This window comes from Haliotis rufescens, unplaced genomic scaffold, assembly GCF_023055435.1.
Source record: "Haliotis rufescens isolate VD_foot unplaced genomic scaffold, xgHalRufe1.0.p SCAF_20, whole genome shotgun sequence".
NCBI lineage: Eukaryota > Metazoa > Mollusca > Gastropoda > Lepetellida > Haliotidae > Haliotis > Haliotis rufescens.
The window spans coordinates 16,337,547-16,359,900 of record NW_025963891.1 but is presented as its reverse complement, the minus strand read 5'-3'; the positions used below and the strand labels follow the sequence as shown (position 1 = coordinate 16,359,900).

General features: G+C 41.6%; 1 protein-coding gene across 3 annotated transcripts in view; it reads right to left on the bottom strand.

Annotated features, from left to right (window-relative positions):
- The window catches only part of LOC124132471 (lysosomal alpha-mannosidase-like), a 91,594-nt gene that overhangs the window by 10,021 nt on the left and 59,219 nt on the right, over window positions 1–22,354 (bottom strand). For all 3 annotated transcript variants that reach the window (XM_046496400.2, XM_046496384.2, XM_046496391.2), the window contains exons 9-19: window positions 19,498–19,614; window positions 18,546–18,749; window positions 17,433–17,496; window positions 16,538–16,577; window positions 16,231–16,300; window positions 12,144–12,260; window positions 10,362–10,475; window positions 5,246–5,375; window positions 4,872–4,933; window positions 1,339–1,605; window positions 363–481 (exon numbers count right to left, since the gene is read on the bottom strand). In XM_046496400.2, coding sequence (XP_046352356.2) covers window positions 363–481; window positions 1,339–1,605; window positions 4,872–4,933; window positions 5,246–5,375; window positions 10,362–10,475; window positions 12,144–12,260; window positions 16,231–16,300; window positions 16,538–16,577; window positions 17,433–17,496; window positions 18,546–18,749; window positions 19,498–19,614 — 1,304 coding nt within the window. The remainder of the gene's footprint in view (window positions 1–362; window positions 482–1,338; window positions 1,606–4,871; window positions 4,934–5,245; window positions 5,376–10,361; window positions 10,476–12,143; window positions 12,261–16,230; window positions 16,301–16,537; window positions 16,578–17,432; window positions 17,497–18,545; window positions 18,750–19,497; window positions 19,615–22,354) is intronic.

The following is a 22,354-nucleotide window of genomic DNA, read 5'->3' as shown; positions in this document are numbered from 1 at the left end:
CTGTATTATTCATGAGTCATGTAGCTACTGTGTGGTGTCGCTGAGTGGTGTAACATGATAGTCCTTTAATTTGTTTGTTTGTTTGTTTGTTGTTTAACACCGCACTCAACAATATTCCATCTATATGCCGGCGGTCTTTGAATAATCGAGTCTTGACCAGATAAGCCGGTGATTGACATCATGAACATCGACCCACGCAATTGGAATACGATGACATGCATGAACCAAGTCAGCGAGCCTGACCTTTCGATCTGGTTAGTCGCCTCTTACGACAAGCATGGATCTTCACGGGTGGTTGTCTTTTGAACGAGCATTAAATGTCACGTGTGTAGATCTTGTTCACTTTGACACTCCGTACTTACTCGTCAGGTATAGGTCCGATTGTCCACTCCATCTCCAGATAGGGGGCTCCGTCATACAGCCTGATCACCTGGGTTACCCAGCTAGAAAACTCCTGGTGGATCTCTAGCGCGTTCAAACCCTGCAACACAATTGGTAGACACCGTGAATATGTGAGTGAAATATTTTACGCCGCTTTTAGCAATATACCACCGTCATCACGAAGGTTCACAAAGTTCTTAATATCTGAACATGATGCATATTAATATGATCGAAAATTGTTTTACACCAATTTGAGCGTTATTTCAGCAATACTACGATAGGGCAATCCGACAATATGTTTGTTAAACTATCAGAAGTATTCTGGCTACATGACAGTGGCCGGTACACGATGGAACCTGGTCCAGATTGATACAGAGGAACATGTCACGAAGTCGGGGTACGATGACACGCAATTACCAAGCAACTGACCCTGACCACTCTATTTCGTTAGGCCCTTCTTACGACTTCTTACAGTGTAGAGTGAGTGAGTGAGTGAGTATGGTTTTACGCCGCTTTTAGCAATATTCCAGCAATATCACGGCGGGGGACACCAGAAATGGGCTTCACACATTGTACCCATTAATAATAATAATAATAATAATAATAATAATAATAATAATAATAATAATCATCATCATCATCATCATCCCCACCACCACCACCACCGCGAATAAATAAATAAATAAATAAATAAATAAATAAATAAATAAATAAATAAATAAATAAATACATTTCTTTTAATGTTATTATTATTACATTATACATTTTTATACCGCACTTATACAGATACTAGAGTCTGCTCAAATGCGGTATATTTGTTCCCCGTCCAGTGGATCCGTAAGTATTCCAGTTATCATTCTCAACTCCCTGGGGAGAACACAACCCAACCTGCCGACGTGAGCCAGAGGGGTTTTGTTCATAGTGCCTAATCAGGACATAAGTGTGTAGGACGCTCACCTTGAATGTCTTGACGTTGACCCCTTTAGAGTCACGACCGTTCAGTCTGACAGGGCCCTGCCCTTCCTTCGGGACGAAAGCGTAGGCCCCCGATGCCCGTTTGTGGGAGCCCAGGAACCCCCCGGTGCGGTCATTGGGGTCCCGCTGTTGGCCTTCGCTAGACAGGTAATACCTGTAGCTCTGCTCAAACTCAATCTTCGTCTTAGTCACTAGGTTTGTCAGAGTCTTCGTCAAACCACTTTCAGCATCAACCGTTAATGACAAAAACTGAAAAAACAACAATGTGTGACAATGATATTCTTAACAATATCGCTCAAAATGTAACTTTGACGCACCTTGATATTTATGTCACGTACGTAAAACTAGCGCCACGGCACTGTAGCTCACCAACATATGCAGTGAACAGTTTAAAATGTCAATGAGTGAGTGGGTATGGTTTTCCGCCGCTTTTAGCAATATTCCAGCAAAATCAAGGCGGGAAACACCAGAAATAGGCTTCACACATTGTACCCACGTGGAAAATGTCAATGGAAAAAAACACAGAATACATGTTAGGAGTGCTACTCAAATATATGCTGTATAAATACTGATATCTGAAACCAACATCTGATGATTGGAACAAACTCATCACAAGGACAGGCCTGCAAGTTCAGTTCCTATTGGGGTGTCATCATTAGTGGGAGCAAGTTTGTGAAGTTGGTCCGTTGGTCAGTTTCGGAGTGAGAAGAAACATTTTTAGACTTGATAGGAGCATGGCCGAAATGCAACATAAAACTAAAGTGCAATGGTCAACTGAAACTGTTGACGACGGACGACGGACGACAATGACATCAATTCACTTGACTTTCCGTCAGATGAGCCTGATATGAGTGACTGAGTATGGTTTTACGCCGCTTTTAGCAATATTCCAGCAATATCACGGCGGGGGACACCAGAAATGGGCTTCACACATTGTACCCATGTCAGGGATCGAACCCGGGTCTTCGGCGTGACGAGCGAACGTTTTAACCACTGGGCTACCCGACCGCCCCTCCAGATGTGACTGCTGATTGAAATAATAATAACATCACAGCCAGTATCAGCATGTCTGTGCGTTACAAAAATGTTACAACATGCTCAGTCCGTTAATCGGAGAATTTAATGTTAATATTTCATACACTGTAGATGAGACACGTCTGTCTGTCTGTCTGTATACATGTACATAATTTTACGTGCGTACAACACTTATAACTGACCTCGTGTGAGAAATACTACATGTGGTCCGTATGTGTGAGAGATCATTGGTATATTTGTGCTGCACAAATAGCCATACACCTGCATACTATCCTATCACGACATATAAATAGCATACAAAACAAATAGTACGTAGCCCCTACCCTCACCCTTCCCATTCCAACCACTCTTACCCTTACCACAACATTAACCCTTATCCCAAACCTAAGCTTCACCATTACTTCACCCTAACCCTAACCTTCACCATTACCCTCACCCTAACCCTAACCTTCACCATTACCTCACACTTACCCTCACCCTAACCTTCACCCTTACCCTAACCCTATTCTCACCCTTACCCTCACCCTAACCTTCACCATTACCCTCACCCTAACCTTCACCCTTTCCCTAATCTTTAACCCTATTCTCACCTTACCATCACCCGAACCCTATTCTCACCCTTACCCTCACCAAAACATTACCAAAACTCAAACTATCTAAACGGAGATTAGATTTCTGTCAGATTTCTGTCAAACTCTACCACTAAAGTCCATACAACAAAGTCTTTCACTCCAACACCAAGCCACTTCTCCACAGATTCAGACAGAATAACTTCCATAGAGTCCAGCCCCACTCAACATGCATTCAAATCAAATTAGAAAGTTATGCAGTGTGATCCTCACAGACTCATTGTAAAGAAACGGCATGACAATGACCAACAAGGGAGAGGTAGGATAAGAACACTTTGGGGCCAACTGAAAATGTCAAATTTTAAAGTAATGGGCAAGTTTGGGACATTGTTACTTCTTTGCGAGGCATTTAGAAGTTGGACTACTAAGTAAGGATATGATATATGGTTGAACAACTTCTTTATTTCAATTAGGAGCGACTTTTCGGTGTAGGTTCTAATACCGTTATCAAACAAGTGATGTACAGAGTATGGCTGACAGGTATATATACAGGGTAGGAGGCAGTGTTTATACAGCTGAGTAGGTTTAAGATGCAGTTGGAGTGGAGAAGCCTGTTATGTACACGGAAGGGTAAAATATATTGGCCGGTGAAGTCTGTAATATAAACAAAAGGGTGAAGCCAGTAATTTAAACAACAAAAGGATTATGGATTACTCTAGAAACAGGCTAACATTGATGTAGTTTTCAAAAGAAGTCACAGAATTCAGAACACAATTAAAGCCACAGGAAAACCACCATCCAGCCACAAGCTAGAACCATCAGGAGCAGTGTACCACATTCCGTGCAATTGGCGAAACATCTAGGCCCCTCAAAACCCGAATTAAAGAACATCAAAGTTCAATCTCCAAAAATGACTCTAAATCAGCTCTATCAGACCATATCAAACGTTGCTCCTAATTGTAATTAAGAAGTTGTTCATCCATATATCTTATCCTCACTTTGGAACATTGGAATGTGCATTATCTCACACGTTCAAATGGCAAACTACTAGCCATGTTTCTCGCTAAACTTGCATGTTTGTGCCTTGCCCAAATTACATACGGATCGCTAAATTCATCATACTTTAGCCTTACCTTGTTGCTTTTATTCCTACACATTGAAGTATTGAAATGAACGAAGTGTAATTGTATTTCATATGTTCACATCTGATGGATTTCATAATCATTACCCACAAAGGCCCTTGCTCCTTTGGACAGTCGACAGTCGACTTGGACCATTACACTCCAAATCTATCGTTATCGTAAAGCACCCAAAGGGTAGGTTCGACACAAGCGGATATTTGAGACGTGAATAAAGATATAGTAGCAACATATGTAGATTTACATCGAACAAGCCCCGTGAAGATCCGGGTTAGAATAGATCTTCAGCAACTTATGCTTACCGTAAGGGCCGACTATTGGGATCTGGTGGTCAGGCTCGCTGACTTGGTTGATGCATGTCATCGTATCAAAATTAGGTGGATCGATGCTCATAACATCAATCACTGGATTGTCTTGTCCAGACTCGATTACTTACAGACCGCCGTCATATAACGGGAACATTTCCGAGTGCGACGTTAAACAAAAGCAAACAAACAAACAAACAAACAAACATCGAACAAACCATGACGCATATACTGACGGGGAAAATAAGGGAACACGTTATTGCTGAATAATGTTTACTTGCTGATAGAACTTCAAAATAAGTGACTGCGACACGTGCGTATCATCAAGGTGCTGAATAATATATTCTTACCCTCGGGTACATACGGGTGTCAACCCGAAGTAAATCCTACCGAATATAGCTGTTCAATTGTTCGGTTCAACGGCAAAATATTCAGTGTCCCCCGAAATAGGAATATTGATTTCTTACCTCATTCTCTATCACAATGTCGTCCCTTGTGTTGTCTTGCAGTAGCGGGATGTCATCCGAACCTGGATGGGAACGACAACAAAGACGTGATGTAGGTTCATGTATAAGACACATATAATTGAAATCACCACTAGGACATAAAACCATCAGGAAAAATATATTCAGTTGATATTAAAGTGAACATGAGCCACGTCTAGACGCTCCCGAAGATAGCTTGTGTTCAGCGTTATTAATGACGTATATATTCTAAACGCATTTGTGTTTATGTGAAATATCAGATGCGCCAGATTATTCTAGTTCCTTCAGACAATCAGCTAGACGTTTCGGTTCTCATGTCAACATCAGAAGCACGCCTTGTGTAACTGCATACTGACTTGATTCTTTCTTCACTTTGTACGAAGCGAATCCTAGCGGGGGGACGTCAGCTCCGAACACGAGCTCGGCTTTAGCTGTGGACTGGCCTCGTTCTGGAATGCCGCTAGTTGATGGCGGAAGGGGTACTGTCTGGAACACATACAACAACCATCGTTTAAAATGTTTGTTTGTTTGTTTGTTTGTTTGTTTGCGGTGTAATGCCGCAATATTCCAGCTACATGACGGTGGTCTGTAAATAATTGAGTCTTGACCAGACAATCCAGTGATTGACATCATGAGCATCGATCCACGCATTTAGGATACGATGACATGCATCAACAGGGAGCCTGACCACCCGATCCCGTTACTCATCTCTTACGACAAGCATGGGTTGCTGAAGAATATTCTAATCCGGATCTTCACGGGTCTTGTTTACGATGAATTGAAATTAGGATATACATGTTGTGCTCAAAGAGATGATTATAGCAGTGTTAAGAAGTAGTATTGAATGACTGACTGTTATTCAGCGCCGCAAGCAGCAACATTCCCATACACAGCTGAGGCCTGTGAGTATTGATTTGTGCCGCGTTTAGCAATATTCCAGCAATATCACGGCGGGATACACTAGAAATGGGTTTCACACATTATACTCATTTTGGTCTCGAACCCTGGTCTTCGGCGCGACGAGCGAACGCTTTAACCACTAGGCTACCCGACCTCCCCTTGGGTTTGGACCAACCCAGACCTCCCACCAATCAGCGCAGACACATCACTGAGGCTGATCCCCTGAGCCCGCTCTGTACCGCATGTATAGGGTACTGTTTTGTCCCCTATTCTTCAGCAGTGGAGTTGACATCGATTTTAACACAAACATGTGTGGTCAGCTAGATTCGACTTCACACATTGTACCATTTCGGAAATCGACCCAATACCCGAACCATTCGTTTAGCACGTGGGATTCGAACCCACAATCATAGGTTTCTGGCATGCCCAAGGGACGCAACTCTGCACAGCGAATCGCGGCACCTTAGACGACTGGGCCACCCGTGCCCCCTTGAAGAAGATGAAGACTTGACACTTTTATAGGAAACTTCTTTCTCCATAAACAGTCCATGTCTTCACGTTCTTCCAACTAAATGCCCATCATAGACATGTATGAAGAAGTTTCGTTAGGCTATAAAACCAGCCATGTTAAATTATTAAAATGAAATCTAAAAAATGAAATGAAACGTATAATGCAATTCGCCCACTCAATCTATTTAAACAAGGTTCTTGCCTTACAGATCGGCAAACTCTGTAAGTCTAATGCTTTTACCTGTAAAACTTGATTTGATTGTTATGCAAAAAATCAACAATCATATTCGACGTTATACTATTCAAAGGTTAAAGTAAGAGCGCCCTGTGTATAACAAAATATTAAACGACCACATGATCAGTGTTCTAGACTTCAGCATGATACACGATCATGAAACACAAGTGAGTGATACACATTCTGGGGTAGACTTGTACTTTGAGGCGACGTAAGGAGCGTGTAAGTTTTTGCCATGCTATGTCTGAAGTGAAAGTGAATATTATTTCCCTTGGTATTTCATGTTGTCGACTTTACAAGATTTTCTGTAACCACGTTTCGGCTGTCATTAAAAAGACTGGGTTGTAGGTGACTTAATCATAAAAGAAAAACATTTCAAGGAGACATTATTTTAGTGAGTGATTGAGTTGGGTTTAACGCTGCTTTTAACAGTATTCCAGTTATATCACGGCGTGTCAGCTTAATGTGGGAGGAAAGCCCGAAGTGATGCAAGTCTCAGACGTTTGCCACTTCGGTGAAACCTACGAGCACGGGTATGGTTCTGACAAACCTAGGAACATAATTGGGGCAAACCGGGATTCGAACCCACAATAAGTTTCTGGCGTGCCCAAGGGACGCAACTCCGCACAGTGAATCGCGGCGCCTTAGACGACTGGGCCACCCGTGCCCCCAGACACTATTTTAAATAGTTGTTTCTTAAATTTATCAAAATTTCAATCAATTTGCATCAAAACAACAAAAAGAATATTTGAGTACATGTTATCTCTGAAGAGGCCACCGACTCCGTGGTCTAGTGGTAGAGCGTCCGCCCGGAGAGCGGAAGGTTCTTTGTTCGATCTCCGGCCACGTCAAACAATAATACGTTAAAAAGTGGTACTTGTTGTTACCCTGTCTTGGGCTCCGCATTAAGGGGCTAAAACAAGGACTGGTCGGCTCGAAGTCAGTATACTGTGTCTAGGTGGGGTATTCGTGTTAAACTGCGGCATGGTATCTCAGTGAGCTAGCACTAAGAAACGGCATCAGTCCGGACTAGTACAAGCAGCCACACAAACACACACACGTACATGCACACTCACACACACACGTGCATGCACGTCGCTATATAAGTGCAATAATCTTGGACGCGACGTTAAACCCAATTTCACCTCACCTCAAAACAAGGACTCCGCTTTGAAAACAAGTAATATATATAACCATCACTATAATACAACGTCAGTGTATACAACATCACTATATATAAGTAAGGATACGAATTTATAGATAAACAACTTCTTTATTACAATAAGTGTGACGTTTCGGTGTAGGTTCTAACATCGTTATCAAGCAAGTACGGTTCTACAGTGTTAGAACCTACACCGAAACGTCACTCTTATTGTAATAAAGAAGTTGTTCACCCATAAATTCTTATCCTAACTTAGTACTCCTACTTCTAAATGACTATCAAAGAAATCACTAATATATATAACCAACGCTGTATATATAACATCACTGTATACAACATCACGATATGTAGCCACACAATATATAACCACAAATATATAAATACTATTAATAAAAACTATTACAATTATATGTACATTATAGATGGGTACTAATTACATAAATCAACAATTTGACAAAAGACTTTGAAGGTTTAACACATGTATATATATCCCTTTGCGTTTAACAGCTTTTCTCCAAATCCTTTTGATTTAATTTTTCTCTATTTTCCCGGACAGGAATGACTTCCAATGGATGAATTATAGAGTATCTGTTTAAACTCTTGGTTTTATTTCGACCATACACGGACCTTAGCTTTTAGTAATATCCGTAGTCCAAATACTATAAAAACTGAGGTTTGCGTACCGTATAAACATTAAGTCAGCGCAGTCATTGTCGATCGTTACAGCCGGCATTTCACGATTATTAATACCCCAAGCCGCATTCAACTATGCATTATGTGAATTCATGATCATGAATAATGTTTCAATGTCAATTGTCTGTTGCAGCGATTAGTAGAAGCAATCAATTTGACCTGAAACGACACAAATTACCTGCTACCATATCACGTGATCCACTTCAATCGATCTGACATCAATCATTCATGCTTTTAATATGAGGACGTTGACCTTTTTTAAGGAGATATAACACTCGCTAAAACAGCCTCATTTTGCCTTGAGTGGCATGGTCTATTTTATTCAGGGATTTGGCAACGACTGTCCATATTACTCTGTTGTACAATATTAATGGAACTGCATGTATTATTCATTCAACTTCCTGGTGCAATATTGAAATTGAAAACACCGCACACGCGGTCATACCAGTTGGTTCACGTTCTTCAAAAAGCATTACAGAAATTAATAGCTTAACATGTCTGCCGTAATGCAGATGGGAAGTATAATAATTTTTAAAAACCTAAAAACATAACGATGATAATTTTGAGAAAAAGGTTCATGATATTTTAGCTACGAGTTAAAATCAGTCCCGAAAGATTTATGCCGTCCACATTATAGGGAGGTAATGCAGTGGAAATGAAACTGCATGCATTCGTACACTCCACGTGGTGGAGCTCATGACAGATAATAGACATAACTATATTACACTCTGGTTCAATAAGACACTTTCCATTAATATTGACTTCACGGAAACACCGGAATAAAAAAAAGAAGTTAGACTATACGTATAAGCGTCGTATCTTGCAACAGCGAGCAAAACAAATTCATTTTTGTAAATATATTTAATTCACTTGTTAATTCGACTTATACAATTTTATCAAATTCTCAGACTGACCACGCCGTGATTTCATTAAATGCAAAGTCTGATTACCCCACCTGATTCTAAACATCCCCACAAGGAAAGTGCATTATGTCTTAAAGGGTATCTTAACCTTCAATGTTGATTTTGTCATCGTACACTAAAGGAAAGGTCAGTTGCTCACGCCATCAACCATTGGTTTGTCTGACTCATATATATGTATGAACCATTTGATTGTCCCAAAATGCTTGAAAAAAAAAAATTAAACTTCTGACTATTGACAAAAAGAAAGTAATTGGCAGCCACAAAAATAAATTGTTGCAAGATGCTCTAAAAATATATATTCAGTCTCATAGTATTTATTATTAAAAAATATCTGGTATTGCGGCTGTAGCTGTAACAAAGACTAAGCCCTCCATATAACATCCCAGTCCCCACCCTAGACTACAAAACAGTCTGTCCCTTATTTACAGGCCGGCTGCAATATTGCTGAGAGTGGCGTAAAACAACACTCATTCGCCTTGTGTAGTTGCTATTTTTAGAAATAGTTCAGCAGTAAATGCAGAGACGTGTGAATACATCAACCTAGCCTTGGTCCTCGGGTGCACTGAATGAAACACCAGTGTTACTCCAGTTACTGTATGTCTGTAACCAGCAAGTCTAGATAATCCCACAAAGACGCTAGTCCGTTTATACAGTAAGCTACGGTTATAACGAACACGCTTATAACGAACTGACAGATATAACGAACTTACGTTTTTGGTCCCGACTATTTGCTGTACTTATGCTGTATATATGCTTATAACGAACTTCGGTTATAACGAACTAAAATTAGTAGTCCCTTTGAGTTCGTTATAACCGTACTTTACTATATTTGATAAACTAGTTCAGTAAACTACGGTTATAACGAACTCAAAAGGACTACTAATTTTAGTTCGTTATAACCGTAATTCGTTATAAGCATATATACAGCATAACTACAGCATATAGTCGGGACTAAAAAGTTAGTTCATTATATCCGTTATTTCGTCATAAACGTGTTCGTTATAACCGAAGTTTACTGTACTTGTTTCAGAGAATGTTGCAAGTCTCACCTCAGCCCTGATCTCCTTGCCGTCTCCCACCACCGTGTATGTGCCCCCGGGGATCGGCAGCCTGACGAAATGGGTGACTGGCCAGCCAAGGGGGTTGAATAAATTCACGGAAAACTGTGAATAAAAGCAGTGATGTACACAACTCTGCAGATCTACTGATAGTTGGGAGTTATCACGCGTGACGGTATGCTTTGTGATCATAATCATCCCGGATAGTATACTTCAGATAGTCTTGCATGCACGCAATGATCCTATAATGCGTGGGTTGGATTTGTCGGCGTTTTGAACACTATTTGGGTTAAGTCACGGCGTGTCAGCTTGTCGGAAACCGAAAGTAATGAGGAAAGTCCTAAGTGACTGAAGGTATACGCCTAACCACTTTGATGAAACAACAAGCGGTCGGGTAGCCTAGTGGTTAAAGCGTTCGCTCGTCACGCCGAAGACCCGGGTTCGATTCCCGACATGGGTAGAATGTGTGACGCCCATTTCTGGTGTCCCCCGCCGTGATATTGCTGGAATATTGCTAAAAGCGGCGTGAAACCATTCTGGCTCACTCACTCGACTCGCAGGATTTGGACTCATGATCGTACAATCATGACACCGCAAGGGATGCAGCTCTGTACAACGAATTGCGTTGCCTGATACGTCTGGGTCACCCCTGCCCCCGTGGAGCATGGGTGTGGCTGAATTTTGGAATTGGACTCAGGGTTAGATGGTTTCTGACACTCCCAACTGACATACACAACAGGCGAATCTAAAATCCCTCACGGTATATATAGATGGCTACATGCTTCAGTTGAGATATTGTTTGAAAATGACTCTCTGATTCTTTTCATATATGATTTACACTTTGATTGAGGTAAATAACTCATTAATTTACTCCTACAAGAGATCGGAAATGTTCCGGTGCTTATGAGTATAACAGAAAATAATTTTGTGTCACCTTTTTCCTTTTCGGCATTTCTGAATATCGTACTGTGAAATCTCATTAACGTTAGGGGGGCACGGGTGTGCAGAGTTGCGTCCCTTGGGCATGTCAGAAACCTATGATTGTGGGTTCGAATCCCGGTTCGCCCCGATTATGTTTCTAGGTTTGTCAGCACCATACCCGTGCTCGTTGGTTTCACCGAAGTTTTAAACATCCAAGACCTGCATTACTTCGGGCTTTTCTCCCACATTAAGCTGACACGCCGTGATATTACTGGAATAATGTTAAAAGCGGCGTTAAACCCAACTCACTCACTCACTCACTCATTAACGTTATTGCCTCGAATTTTCGTTGCCGGGAGGTTACGTCCTGGTCCTGTTATACATGTATACTAAGGTTTAATACCTGTACTTCTATTGTCTCGAACTACTGATAAATCGATTATCTCCAAGACGTGTTCACTCAGCAATGACGGCGGTCTGTAAATAATCGAGTCTGGACCAGACAATCCAGTGATTGATATCATTAGCATCGATCCACGAAAATGGGATAGGATGACATGCATCAACCAAGTCAGCGAGCCTGACAATCCGATCCCGTTAGTCGCTTTTTACGACAAGCACAGTCGCCTGTTACGGCAAGCATGGGTTGCTGGAGACCTATTCTAATCTTCACGGTTTGACTCAAGCACAAAATCGCCACAAACGCATGATAAAGCTACATTTCAAACTGTAGTGTTCTATGTTCGTAGCGAGGCCGCGATATTGAGACGTTTTTGCATGGGTCGCTGATGACCTATTATAACTAGGATCTTCACTGGTGCCGAGGACCATGTATAACTGTATTCAACATACCGTTTTAGCAGTTTCTGTTATTGGACAAGAACTGATGTTGAGCAAATGACAGAACTCCTGCTTCGGAGCCACTCCTGGTGGAGTTGACAGTGCCCTGTAGGCGTCATCTATCACCGACTGAAAATACAAGACAACACACATAATCACAACAAGAAAACCTAACTGTAAAACTGTCGCTGAAATGTGAATTTATATCAAATGCATTGACTATGAGATTCAATACCAATACTGTTTTACAGAGTGTATAGTGAGACGTTCTGTCATCGTGATTGCGAAATGGAGCACGAGCAGATGTGGGGCTAATAACGCCTCAACAAATTTAATGATTTCGGGACATATTTAATTGGCACGTCAAAAGGTAATGTGAAAGTTCACTCTCAACAATTCCCTTCTAAAGAAAAGCTGCAACTTTGCTAGAATTGTGTAGGATGGAAGTAGCCAGGATAGTTTTGATACCACCTTTCAAACTCAACAATCAAGTAAGTGAGTATGGTTTTACGCCGCCTTTAGCAATACTCCAGCCATATTACGTCGGAGGACACGAGAAATGGGCTTCACACATTGTACCCATGTCGGAAATCGAACCCGGGTCTTCGGCGTGACGAGCGAATGCTTTAACCACTAGGCTACCCGACCGCCCCCTCAACAATCAAAACAGGCTTTTCCATATATATAATATATTTGGCCAAACCTTATTGCTATGATATTGGTTATACTCAAAGGGCGACTATTACAATGTATCGAAGGTCCAACCAGGCTTTTAGGAGTTATATTACTTGAAGATTGAAAATGGATAGCGCTGGAATCCCATGCCGAAATGTCCGGTTTCAAATAAATATTAGCAATCTGATTTAAACTGAGAGATAAATGTGGTGTAGCACTCTGCAATAGACTTCAGATATACAGCTGTACAGTGATTGCTGTGAGTGAATGTTGTTTGATGCCACAGACAGTTTATTAAAGCTACACGAAGAAAGCGCTGAGTGATCCAGGTTTTAGACCTTTACCGCTTTGCTGAGACCGGCGAACATTGGTATAGTGCTGATAGAATCCTCAATGAGTAGAGTAATTAATCTGGGAGTATAAACCCTGACAGCAGATCCTGACACGGCTAAGGGGCACAACATCTCAGAGCGAATTATGTCGTTTTATACTTTTGGCCTCCAATATTCCAAGTCTTGTCCTGTGTATCTAATGTTTAGGTCGAGGAAAATACTATAGCACATCCCGTTAATGTTGTGTAAATAGACACAGCATAAGTGAACACGTAGAACAGGAGCCAAGTCGTCGGAATTTGCTGTCCAAAGTTGCCTCCCGTGGGCCCGACACAAACCTATGACCATGGGTTTGAAATCCAGTTTGCCCCGATAATGTGTCTAGGTTTGTCAACACCATACCCGTGCTCGTGGGTTTTCATCAAAGAGGTAAACGTCTGAGACCTGCATCACGTCAGGATTTCCTCCCACATTAAGATGACACTTCATGATATAACTGGAATACTGTTGGAAGCGACGTTAAAGCCAACTCACTCACTCTCAAGGGAACAATTAAAGGACATTTGAAAGCATCTATTATTATAAGAAACACTTGCTTACTTTTTGCAAAGTGGATTTAACCCTGTTGGTAAGAGACATATCACACTTTAAACATCTGACCGTCGTTGATATGTTTGATGTTGAATGTACACATGCATTTGACGCCCAAAGAAAGCTTGATCGTAAAAGGAGATTACGCTTCATGAATGTTTTTCATTACTTTCCACAACAAATTTACCGAGTTGACGCCTGTTTTGTGGCTCACTGTCTGTGTAAACATTATTGTTGCTAATAATAACCACTCCTGTGATAAATAAAGTACATTTGGTCACGTCGTTGCATGCCACAACTGCATGTACCACCGCGACAGCGGAATACGTCTCTCCGAATTCCTGACCGATAAACCGTCTCAGGCTTAATGCATACCCAGCATCATCATTTGCAATTAAGATGTGTAAAAGCTTTTAAGCACAAATATATCCAACACTAGACGACACGGAACGGGAAATTCTGCCTGTTGAAAGAAATGTAAATGCATTCTACATATCTCAGCCTCCCAGTATTGCTCATAAAAGCACTTAAAAGTTTCGCTTAGAATGGTAATAATGGCCAATGAACGAGGGTCATTTGGAGGAATGGTTCCATTGTCTCGTAGTGAATATGATCAGATAAGGCTTCTGAGAGAGGTTTAAAATTGTCATGTCTCTATTGTTATTGTTCCAATGTCTCGTAGTGAATATGATCAGATAAGGCTTCTGAGAGAGGTTTAAAATTGTCATGTCTCTATTGTTATTGTTCAAATGTCTCGTGGTGAATATGATCAGATAAGTGAGTGAGTGAGTGAGTAAGTATGGTCTACGCCGCTTTTAGCAATATTCAGGCAATTTCACGGCGGGGGACACCAGAAATGGGCTTCACACATTGTCCCCATGTCGGGAATCGAACCCGGGTCTTCGGCGTGACGAGCGAACGCTTTAACCACTAGGCTACCCGACCGCCCCTGATCAGATAAGGCTTCTGAGAGAGGTTTAAAACTGTCATGTCTCTATTGTTATTGTTCCAATGTCTCAGAGTGAATATGATCAGATAAGGCTTCTGAGAGAGGTTTAAAACTGTCATGTCTCTATTGTTATTGTTCCAAAGCCATTACGAATGAAATGAAGACGTTTCACAATTCTCAGTTGAAATGCAATTGCTTTGGACAGTGTTTGGTATGAGCTTCTGAATTACACATTGAACTGCGTATCGAATTATGTGATAATTCAGTGTTTGATCTTTAGGCGTGGTATCATTGTGCTATTGAGATCAGGATACAGTTCGCGTATGTTCACTGTCCGCTGATCGAAGATCCATTTCCACATTTATCAATTTGAAATCTACATGTACAATTCTACTTAGCTTCAGGCGATTACGTCAATCAACGTGCACTTTTAAACCGGGGATGAATTAAGAAGGGGTATCTACGACATTCATTGTATTCCAATTATGGTAAACTGGAATCGGTGTTCTTCCATGTATAATGTACGACATTCATTGTATTCGAATTATGGTAAACTGGAATCGGTGTTCTTCAATGTAAAATGTACGACATTCATCGTATTCCGAGTATGGTAAACTGGAATCGGTGTTCTTCAATGTATAATGTACGATATTCATTGTCTCCCGTCTAAGGCGCCGCGATTCGATGTGTAGAGTAACGTCCCTTGGGCACGCCAGAAACCTATGATTGTGGGTTAGAATCCCGGTTCGCCCCGATTATGTTTCTAGGTTTGTCAGCACCATACCCGTGCTCGTGGGTTTCACCGAAGCGGTAAACGTCTGAGACCTGCATCAATCGGGCTTTCCTCCCACATTAAGCTGACACTCTGCGATATAACTGCAATACTGTTAAAAGCGGCGTTAAACCCAACTCACCCACTCCTTCTTTCAATCATTATCTCCCGAATACAATTTAATTGGAATCTGTGTTCTTCGGTGTATAATGTCATATCTACCACTATTTAGGAAGCCAGGGGCAATACCTATTACATATATCCAGTGACAACGAGTTATTATCTACGTAACGGTGATGGTACGCCAAGCTACCCTGAGGGTAAACCAATCGACGGTAATCAGACCAGCAAGAATGTTTAACATATAATATAAGACCAGTTCCATATGGACTTCACACAAGCACATCCCGCGCCCAATGGCTAGGTCTTGATGAATTGATTTCTATCTCCCGTTACTAGCGTTCTTCATGCGGTGTCAAGCATGCGGTATCATGCAAAACATACTCCAGTGTCTCTGGCCTCGTTTCGTTTTTTTATTCAGTGAACTTTCGAAGACCCCAGGTGTACGTAGCCTTGTTGCAAAGCTGCAAGTACACGACGAGAGAAACATGTTGTTTTTGATCCGTCTCGCGTAGGCAGACCAGAATATATCGACGGCCCCAGCGAGTGATTTAGCCCAGACGTGAGGCTATGTATGAGATTTAATATGTTGGTTCCATTAGCGCAAGGCTTCATGAGCTGGGGCCTGTATGACAGACCAGTATACAGTACATCCCTCACCTGGCACGCCACCTCTCCATCACTCAGCATCTTGTTGTAGTCATCAGTAACGTGCTGCATCTCGGTGCCGCTGCAACAGACCAAGGTACAACTCACGTGCGTAGATCTAGACATGGGTCTGTGTAGGTGGTGATCGATGGTGTTCATTTCAGAGAAGACATATGACAATTACAACGGGTTTTTTGTTGACTTGAGTTATATAAACTTGAAAAGTTGATTTTGACGGATGGATGTATTGCAAACCTGTTAATCCCTACACCCCAAACTTGAATTTGTACCCGACATCAAGCTCCCTTAATCTACTTACGTGATGGCGTCGTGATGCTGAAGGACACCCACGGCGCTTTCTGTGGGAAGGAACATATGTTACACAGATGAAGTGTGGGGCGCCTGCATTTTATAAATTATGTCACAGTGTTCCCTTATATACAAGTAGGGGGCACGAGTGGCCCAGTCGTCTAAGGCGCCGCGATTCGCTGTGCAGAGTTGCGTCCCTTGGACACGCCAGCAACCTATGATTGTGGGTTCGAATCCCGGTTCGCCCCGATTATGTTTCTAGGTTAGTCAGCACCATACCCGTGCTCGTGGGTTTCACCGAAGTAGTAAACGTCTGAGACCTGCATCACTTCGGGCTTTCCTCCCACATTAAGCTGACACGCCGCGATATAACTGGAATATTGTTAAAAGCGGCGTTAAACCAAACTAACTCACTCACTCAATTATATACAAGTAAAAATATCTTCAGCTTCTAACTGGTTGTTGAAAGTACTATCGCCAGAATGTAGTTTTACGTTTGGAAAATATAACAAATGGGTCCTGTTTAACTTAATAAATACTATTATAATTGATCCCTTCGTTTAGAGGACCGAGACAGTGGATTAGGCATGTCGTGCGTTTTGTGGAGGTCGATTGTAAAAACATGCAGCGGGAGCTACACTCAGCCTTGACTTTCATCTGAACGTTAACAAAACATCCTCTTATTTCGGGGGCGGTCGGGTAGCCTAGTGGTTAAAGCGTTCGCTCGTCGTACCATGTGTGAAGCCCATTTCTGGTGTTCCCCGCCGTAATATTGCTAGAAAATTGCTAAAAGCGGCGTAAAACCATAGTGACTATTACTCACTCACTCACTCCTCTTATTTCGTTTTCTTTTAAATATACAAACACCTTTACTTACATAAATTAACAAACTAACTGATACTTACTTAACTTATCAACGTTTGCTTTTGTGTGTTGGAGCTGTGCAAGAGCTGCCATTTGTTTACACGTCTGAAAAACAATGAAAATATAATTACGTTTCAAGGTTCCCTGTGAACAGCCACCTGCCATGAGCACCTGTCACAGGTCAAGTGCGCGGGATCCTATAACTGCGTTTGTTTCAAAACACAGACATAACATGTCAAACTAATGTCTACCAAAAGACAAAAAAAACAACAGCTTTCAACTTGTGCTATTTCATAATCGTTCACGGGTGATATAGTTTAAAAAAAGGAAACAGTATTGTTTCAAACTTAATCAAACTACATGTACGTACATCACTATATGTAGGCGGGACCTAAGGCGACATGCTTTTCCCAGCTGTAGTAAGCTGCTATCTACGAAGGGAGTGACATGCTTTCCCCACCTGGAGTAACCCCTGGCCATGAAGGGAGTGACATGCTTTCCCCAACTGGAGTGACATGCTTTCCCCACCTGGAGTAAGCTACTGGCCACGAAGGGAGTGACATGCTTTCCCCAACTGGAGTTAGCTACTGGCCACGAAGGGAGTGACATACTTTCCCCACCTGGAGTAAGCTACTGGCCAGGAAGGGAGTGACATGCTTTCCCCAACTGGAGTGACATGCTTTCCCCACCTGGAGTAAGCTACTGGCCACGAAGGGAGGAACATGCTTTCCCCAACTGGAGTTAGCTACTGGCCAGGAAGGGAGGAACATGCTTTCCCCAAGTGGAGTTAGCTACTGGCCAGGAAGGGAGGAACATGCTTTCCCTCAACTGGAGTTAGCTACTGGCCACGAAGGGAGTGACTTACTTTCACCACCTGGAGTAAGCTACTGGCCACGAAGGGAGTGACATGCTCTTCCCACCTGGAGTAAGCTACTGGCCACGAAGGGAGTGACATACTTTCCCCAACTGTAGTAAGCTACTGGCCACGAAGGGAGTGACATACTTTCCCCAACTGGATTTAGCTACTGGCCACGGAGGGAGTAACATGCTTTCCCCAATTGTATTAAACTACTGGCCACGAAGAGAGTCACATGCTTACCCCACCTGGACTAAGCTACTGCGCCACGAAGGAAGTGAATGTTTTGAATTCCCACCTGTAGTAAGCTGCTGGCCGTCTTCACATGGCGCTTGAGTCCGGGTCTGCTGGTGAAGAAGCCCGTCCAGAAGGTGTTGGGGATGGTGGAGTATGGGAAGAAGTCGGTCGACATCGTCTCAAACGTTGCCGCTTCTTTGTTGACGCTGTTGATGTAACAGGTCGGGGTTGAGTAGAGGACGTTCACCTTGCTGCCAGTGTCTTGCTGTAGAAATGGATATTAAACGTCATTAATACTTTTGTATATTCTGATTTATGTCCATATCTATGTCTGATTTATTTGTGGTGAAGTTATACGCGCCCATCACGACATTATGTACAGAAACTATCATAAGTGTACATGACCACTTGTAAGTTATGAAGCTGCAGCTTTAATGTCCTTTCTTCGGATAAAAATATATAATTGGTACAAGATTAAAGCAGCTGAAATATATAGTTTTGAGATAATTGCGTCGCCGTACCTCCAATGGCGTGACGTACCTTCTATATCTTCTAAAGTGTCCGTAAGGACACTTATGTCAGTATTATGGGGGACTATTTACCATACACGAGTAAGTTCTGCAATTCTTTAAATCAGTTGTAAGAAAAAAAACCGTTCCGTTCGATAAACTTCTTCAATAGGCAGTATGTGCAACAATGCTAGCATTGATCTGCAAACACGGCAGATGCAAAAGTCCCTATTTTCACGAAACCATTTTCAAGAGAACCAAAAATAATCGATGCCTTCAACATCAATCGGAACGTGCTTAAGCGTCCCCGCGTAGAAACAGCATAAATATGTAATCACATTATCACATTAATACATGCGTCCTGAACAAAGGACATTTGCCTCGAGATTGAGGACATATAGACAACAGACCTTGACAATGCCAGAGTGGCTGAGCCAAACGGAGCACATGCAACTGCAAGAGGGGCTGGTTTAATGGTGGAACTAGACACAAGGAAATGTTTACCTTGGCGTTGACGTATTTGATGAGGTTATCGATTCCATCGAACCAGCCGGCTGCGGTGTTGAAAGCAAAGTCACCACCGAAAGGAATTAACACGTGTTTCGTCTTGTATGCCCTTGCCTAGAACACAAAGGTTTTGTGAATCGTTAGCACTGTTAGGAACATTAGCTCGGATGCACTTTCTAACATTAGTGTCATCCTTCTTGTTTTGATGTTGTGAGCCAATGAGTGAGTGAGTGAGTGAGTGAGTATGGTTTTACGCCGCTTTTAGCAATATTCTAGCAATATCACGGCGGGGGACACCAGAAATGGGCTTCACACATTGTGCCCATGTCGGGAATCGAACCCGGGTCTTCGGCGTGACGAGCGAATGCTTTAACCACTAGGCTACCCGACCGCCCCTGTGAGCCAGTGAGGATGAACACAACTTATACGAAGGGGATAAGAACAAATATTACGATTTAGGTTTATTTGTTCGTTTGTTTGTTTGTTGTTTAATGCCGCACTCAACAATATTCCAGCTGTATGACGGCTGTCCGTAAATAATCGAGTCCGGACCAGACAATACAGTGATTGACATCATGAGGACCCTATTAAAAAAGGTTGTATTGAATTATCACTTCAAACCTGCATGATCTATATTCAGGTTTTTTAATTGAGTAAAAACACACGAAAAGAATAACATATTTTAATCAGAACAATTAAAGGGGTATATCATTTGAATAATCATGTATAAATTTGATTCTAATACACACGTTACAGTGCAACCTTGTTAATCCGGATTGCGCCGTAACAAATGAAACAGGTCATTTCCGGTGAACGAATCACAGGTACGGAACAATGCCCTGTGTCTATTTGTAGACGTTTGGATTGCGGGGTTTCCGGACTAACAGAGTTTCACTGTATATCATCAGTAAATATAAGACCATCCGCTGACGCCAAACATAGTAACTCACGAGGACTCACTTTCAAAAAACATGTTTTGTTTAATGCTGGAAAGAATGAACGAATGTTAGCCAATAATATTTCAGTCACGGTGTCACGGTGTCACAGTCACTGTGTGACGATCTCCCTCTATTTAATTCAATCTTTATTTCAAGTGCTGAAAAGACCATAGGCCTATAGTATATATACACATACAGTAGCAATGGGTTCAATAGGAATTACATATATCGTAACTAAATATCACATCTTTAATCTCCCTCTACTAAAGTAATGTACAGTAAAGTACGGTTATAACGAACTCAAAGGGACTACTAATCTTAGTTCGTTTTAACCGTAGTTCGTTATAAGCATATATACAGCATAACTACAGCAAATAGTCGGGACCAAAAAAGTAGTTCGTTATATCCGTCAGTTCGTTATAAGCGTGTTCGTTATAACCGTAGTTTAATGTATAGGGAAGGTAAGTTAACACAGTCATACAAAGGCGAATGAAATCTGTTTGAAATCGGGAGTGTCATATTGAAAGAGCCCGACCGAACTGTGCATAATCCCCTCACACGTGAAACTATATTTTGTTATAAACCATTGTTTAGTTCTCTGATACAGTCTTTTTTTGAAATAATTCCTATAAAATCACCAGCTGCCAGTCCGGTTATCTGATGAAACAATGTGTATGGGAAACGTGTAACAAGCTTTGGCAAAATGGCGACATGCAACTGACAAAAAAGTCTTGACAGTTACAGAATATTATTACAGCATCAGTTGTCATGGTGATGGTGATGGATAAAGCGAAATGTTTTTATTGTTTTGGCAACAGACGTGGTAACATCATGTTGTAGCACAATGCAACACTGCAAGGATGCCACGTCTATACACTTCAACAGATTTTAATTAAAGAGATGATCCTGTTTTAATGAAAGATATTATCATGTTTTACTTAAAGAGATTATCCTGTTTAATTAAAGAGATTATCCTGTTTTAAGTTGATGAGGGGCCCTTCAAAGTGTCGATATACTTTTTAATCAGTTCAGTGTAGTTTACGCAGAATGTATTTGATACCAGTAACGGGAACTTTTCTTTATTAAACCTAAACTATGCAAATGATCAATTATAGTAAAACATCAGTATTATTTTATAACATTTTTTACTCAAGCTTTGTTTGTTGGTTGACCCCGCACTCAGCAATATTCCAGCTATATGATGGCTGTCTGTAAATAATCGAGTCTGGACCAGACAATCCAGTGGTTGACATCATGAGCATCGATCCACGCAATTGGGATACGATGAGATGCATCAACCAAGTCAGCGAGCCTGACAACCCGATTCCATTAGTCGCCTCTTACAATACGCAAAGTCGCCTTTTACGGCAAGCATGGGTTGCTGAAGACCTATTCTACCCCGGATCTTCACGGTTTGACGCATGATATTGCCGCCCCTCAAACTGTATCCTTCTATGTTATAGTGAGACTGCGACATTGAGACCACACACCAGTTCTCTGTCAATTGATGTTTTTTACAAGTCATAAGAAAAAAGTAAAAGAAAAAAAACGAAACAAGAAACCGGGGAAGGGATAATTGAGTTTAAATACGCAAATCGTTCAGTATCTTGTTAGCATTTTCTTTGAAAGACATTCATATATCAAATGATTGCAATGGATCATTCAATTTTTTACGAGATACTGGTCTTCTGCAAGTCGGAATGCAACAATCCTTTTTTTCTTACTATTTATAAGTGGTGTTTTACCAATGGCGGTTACTTCTTACTTTTACTGTTGTGCTGGGGGAGCCTGTATAAAGCGATGAGCTAATATAAGCCATTTATAGTTGGAGTAGATTAAAGTTCACTGAACTAAGCCAGACAAGCCGTTCCTCACAGCATTTAACACAACTGGATGAAAGAGAGGTGTGGTTTTGA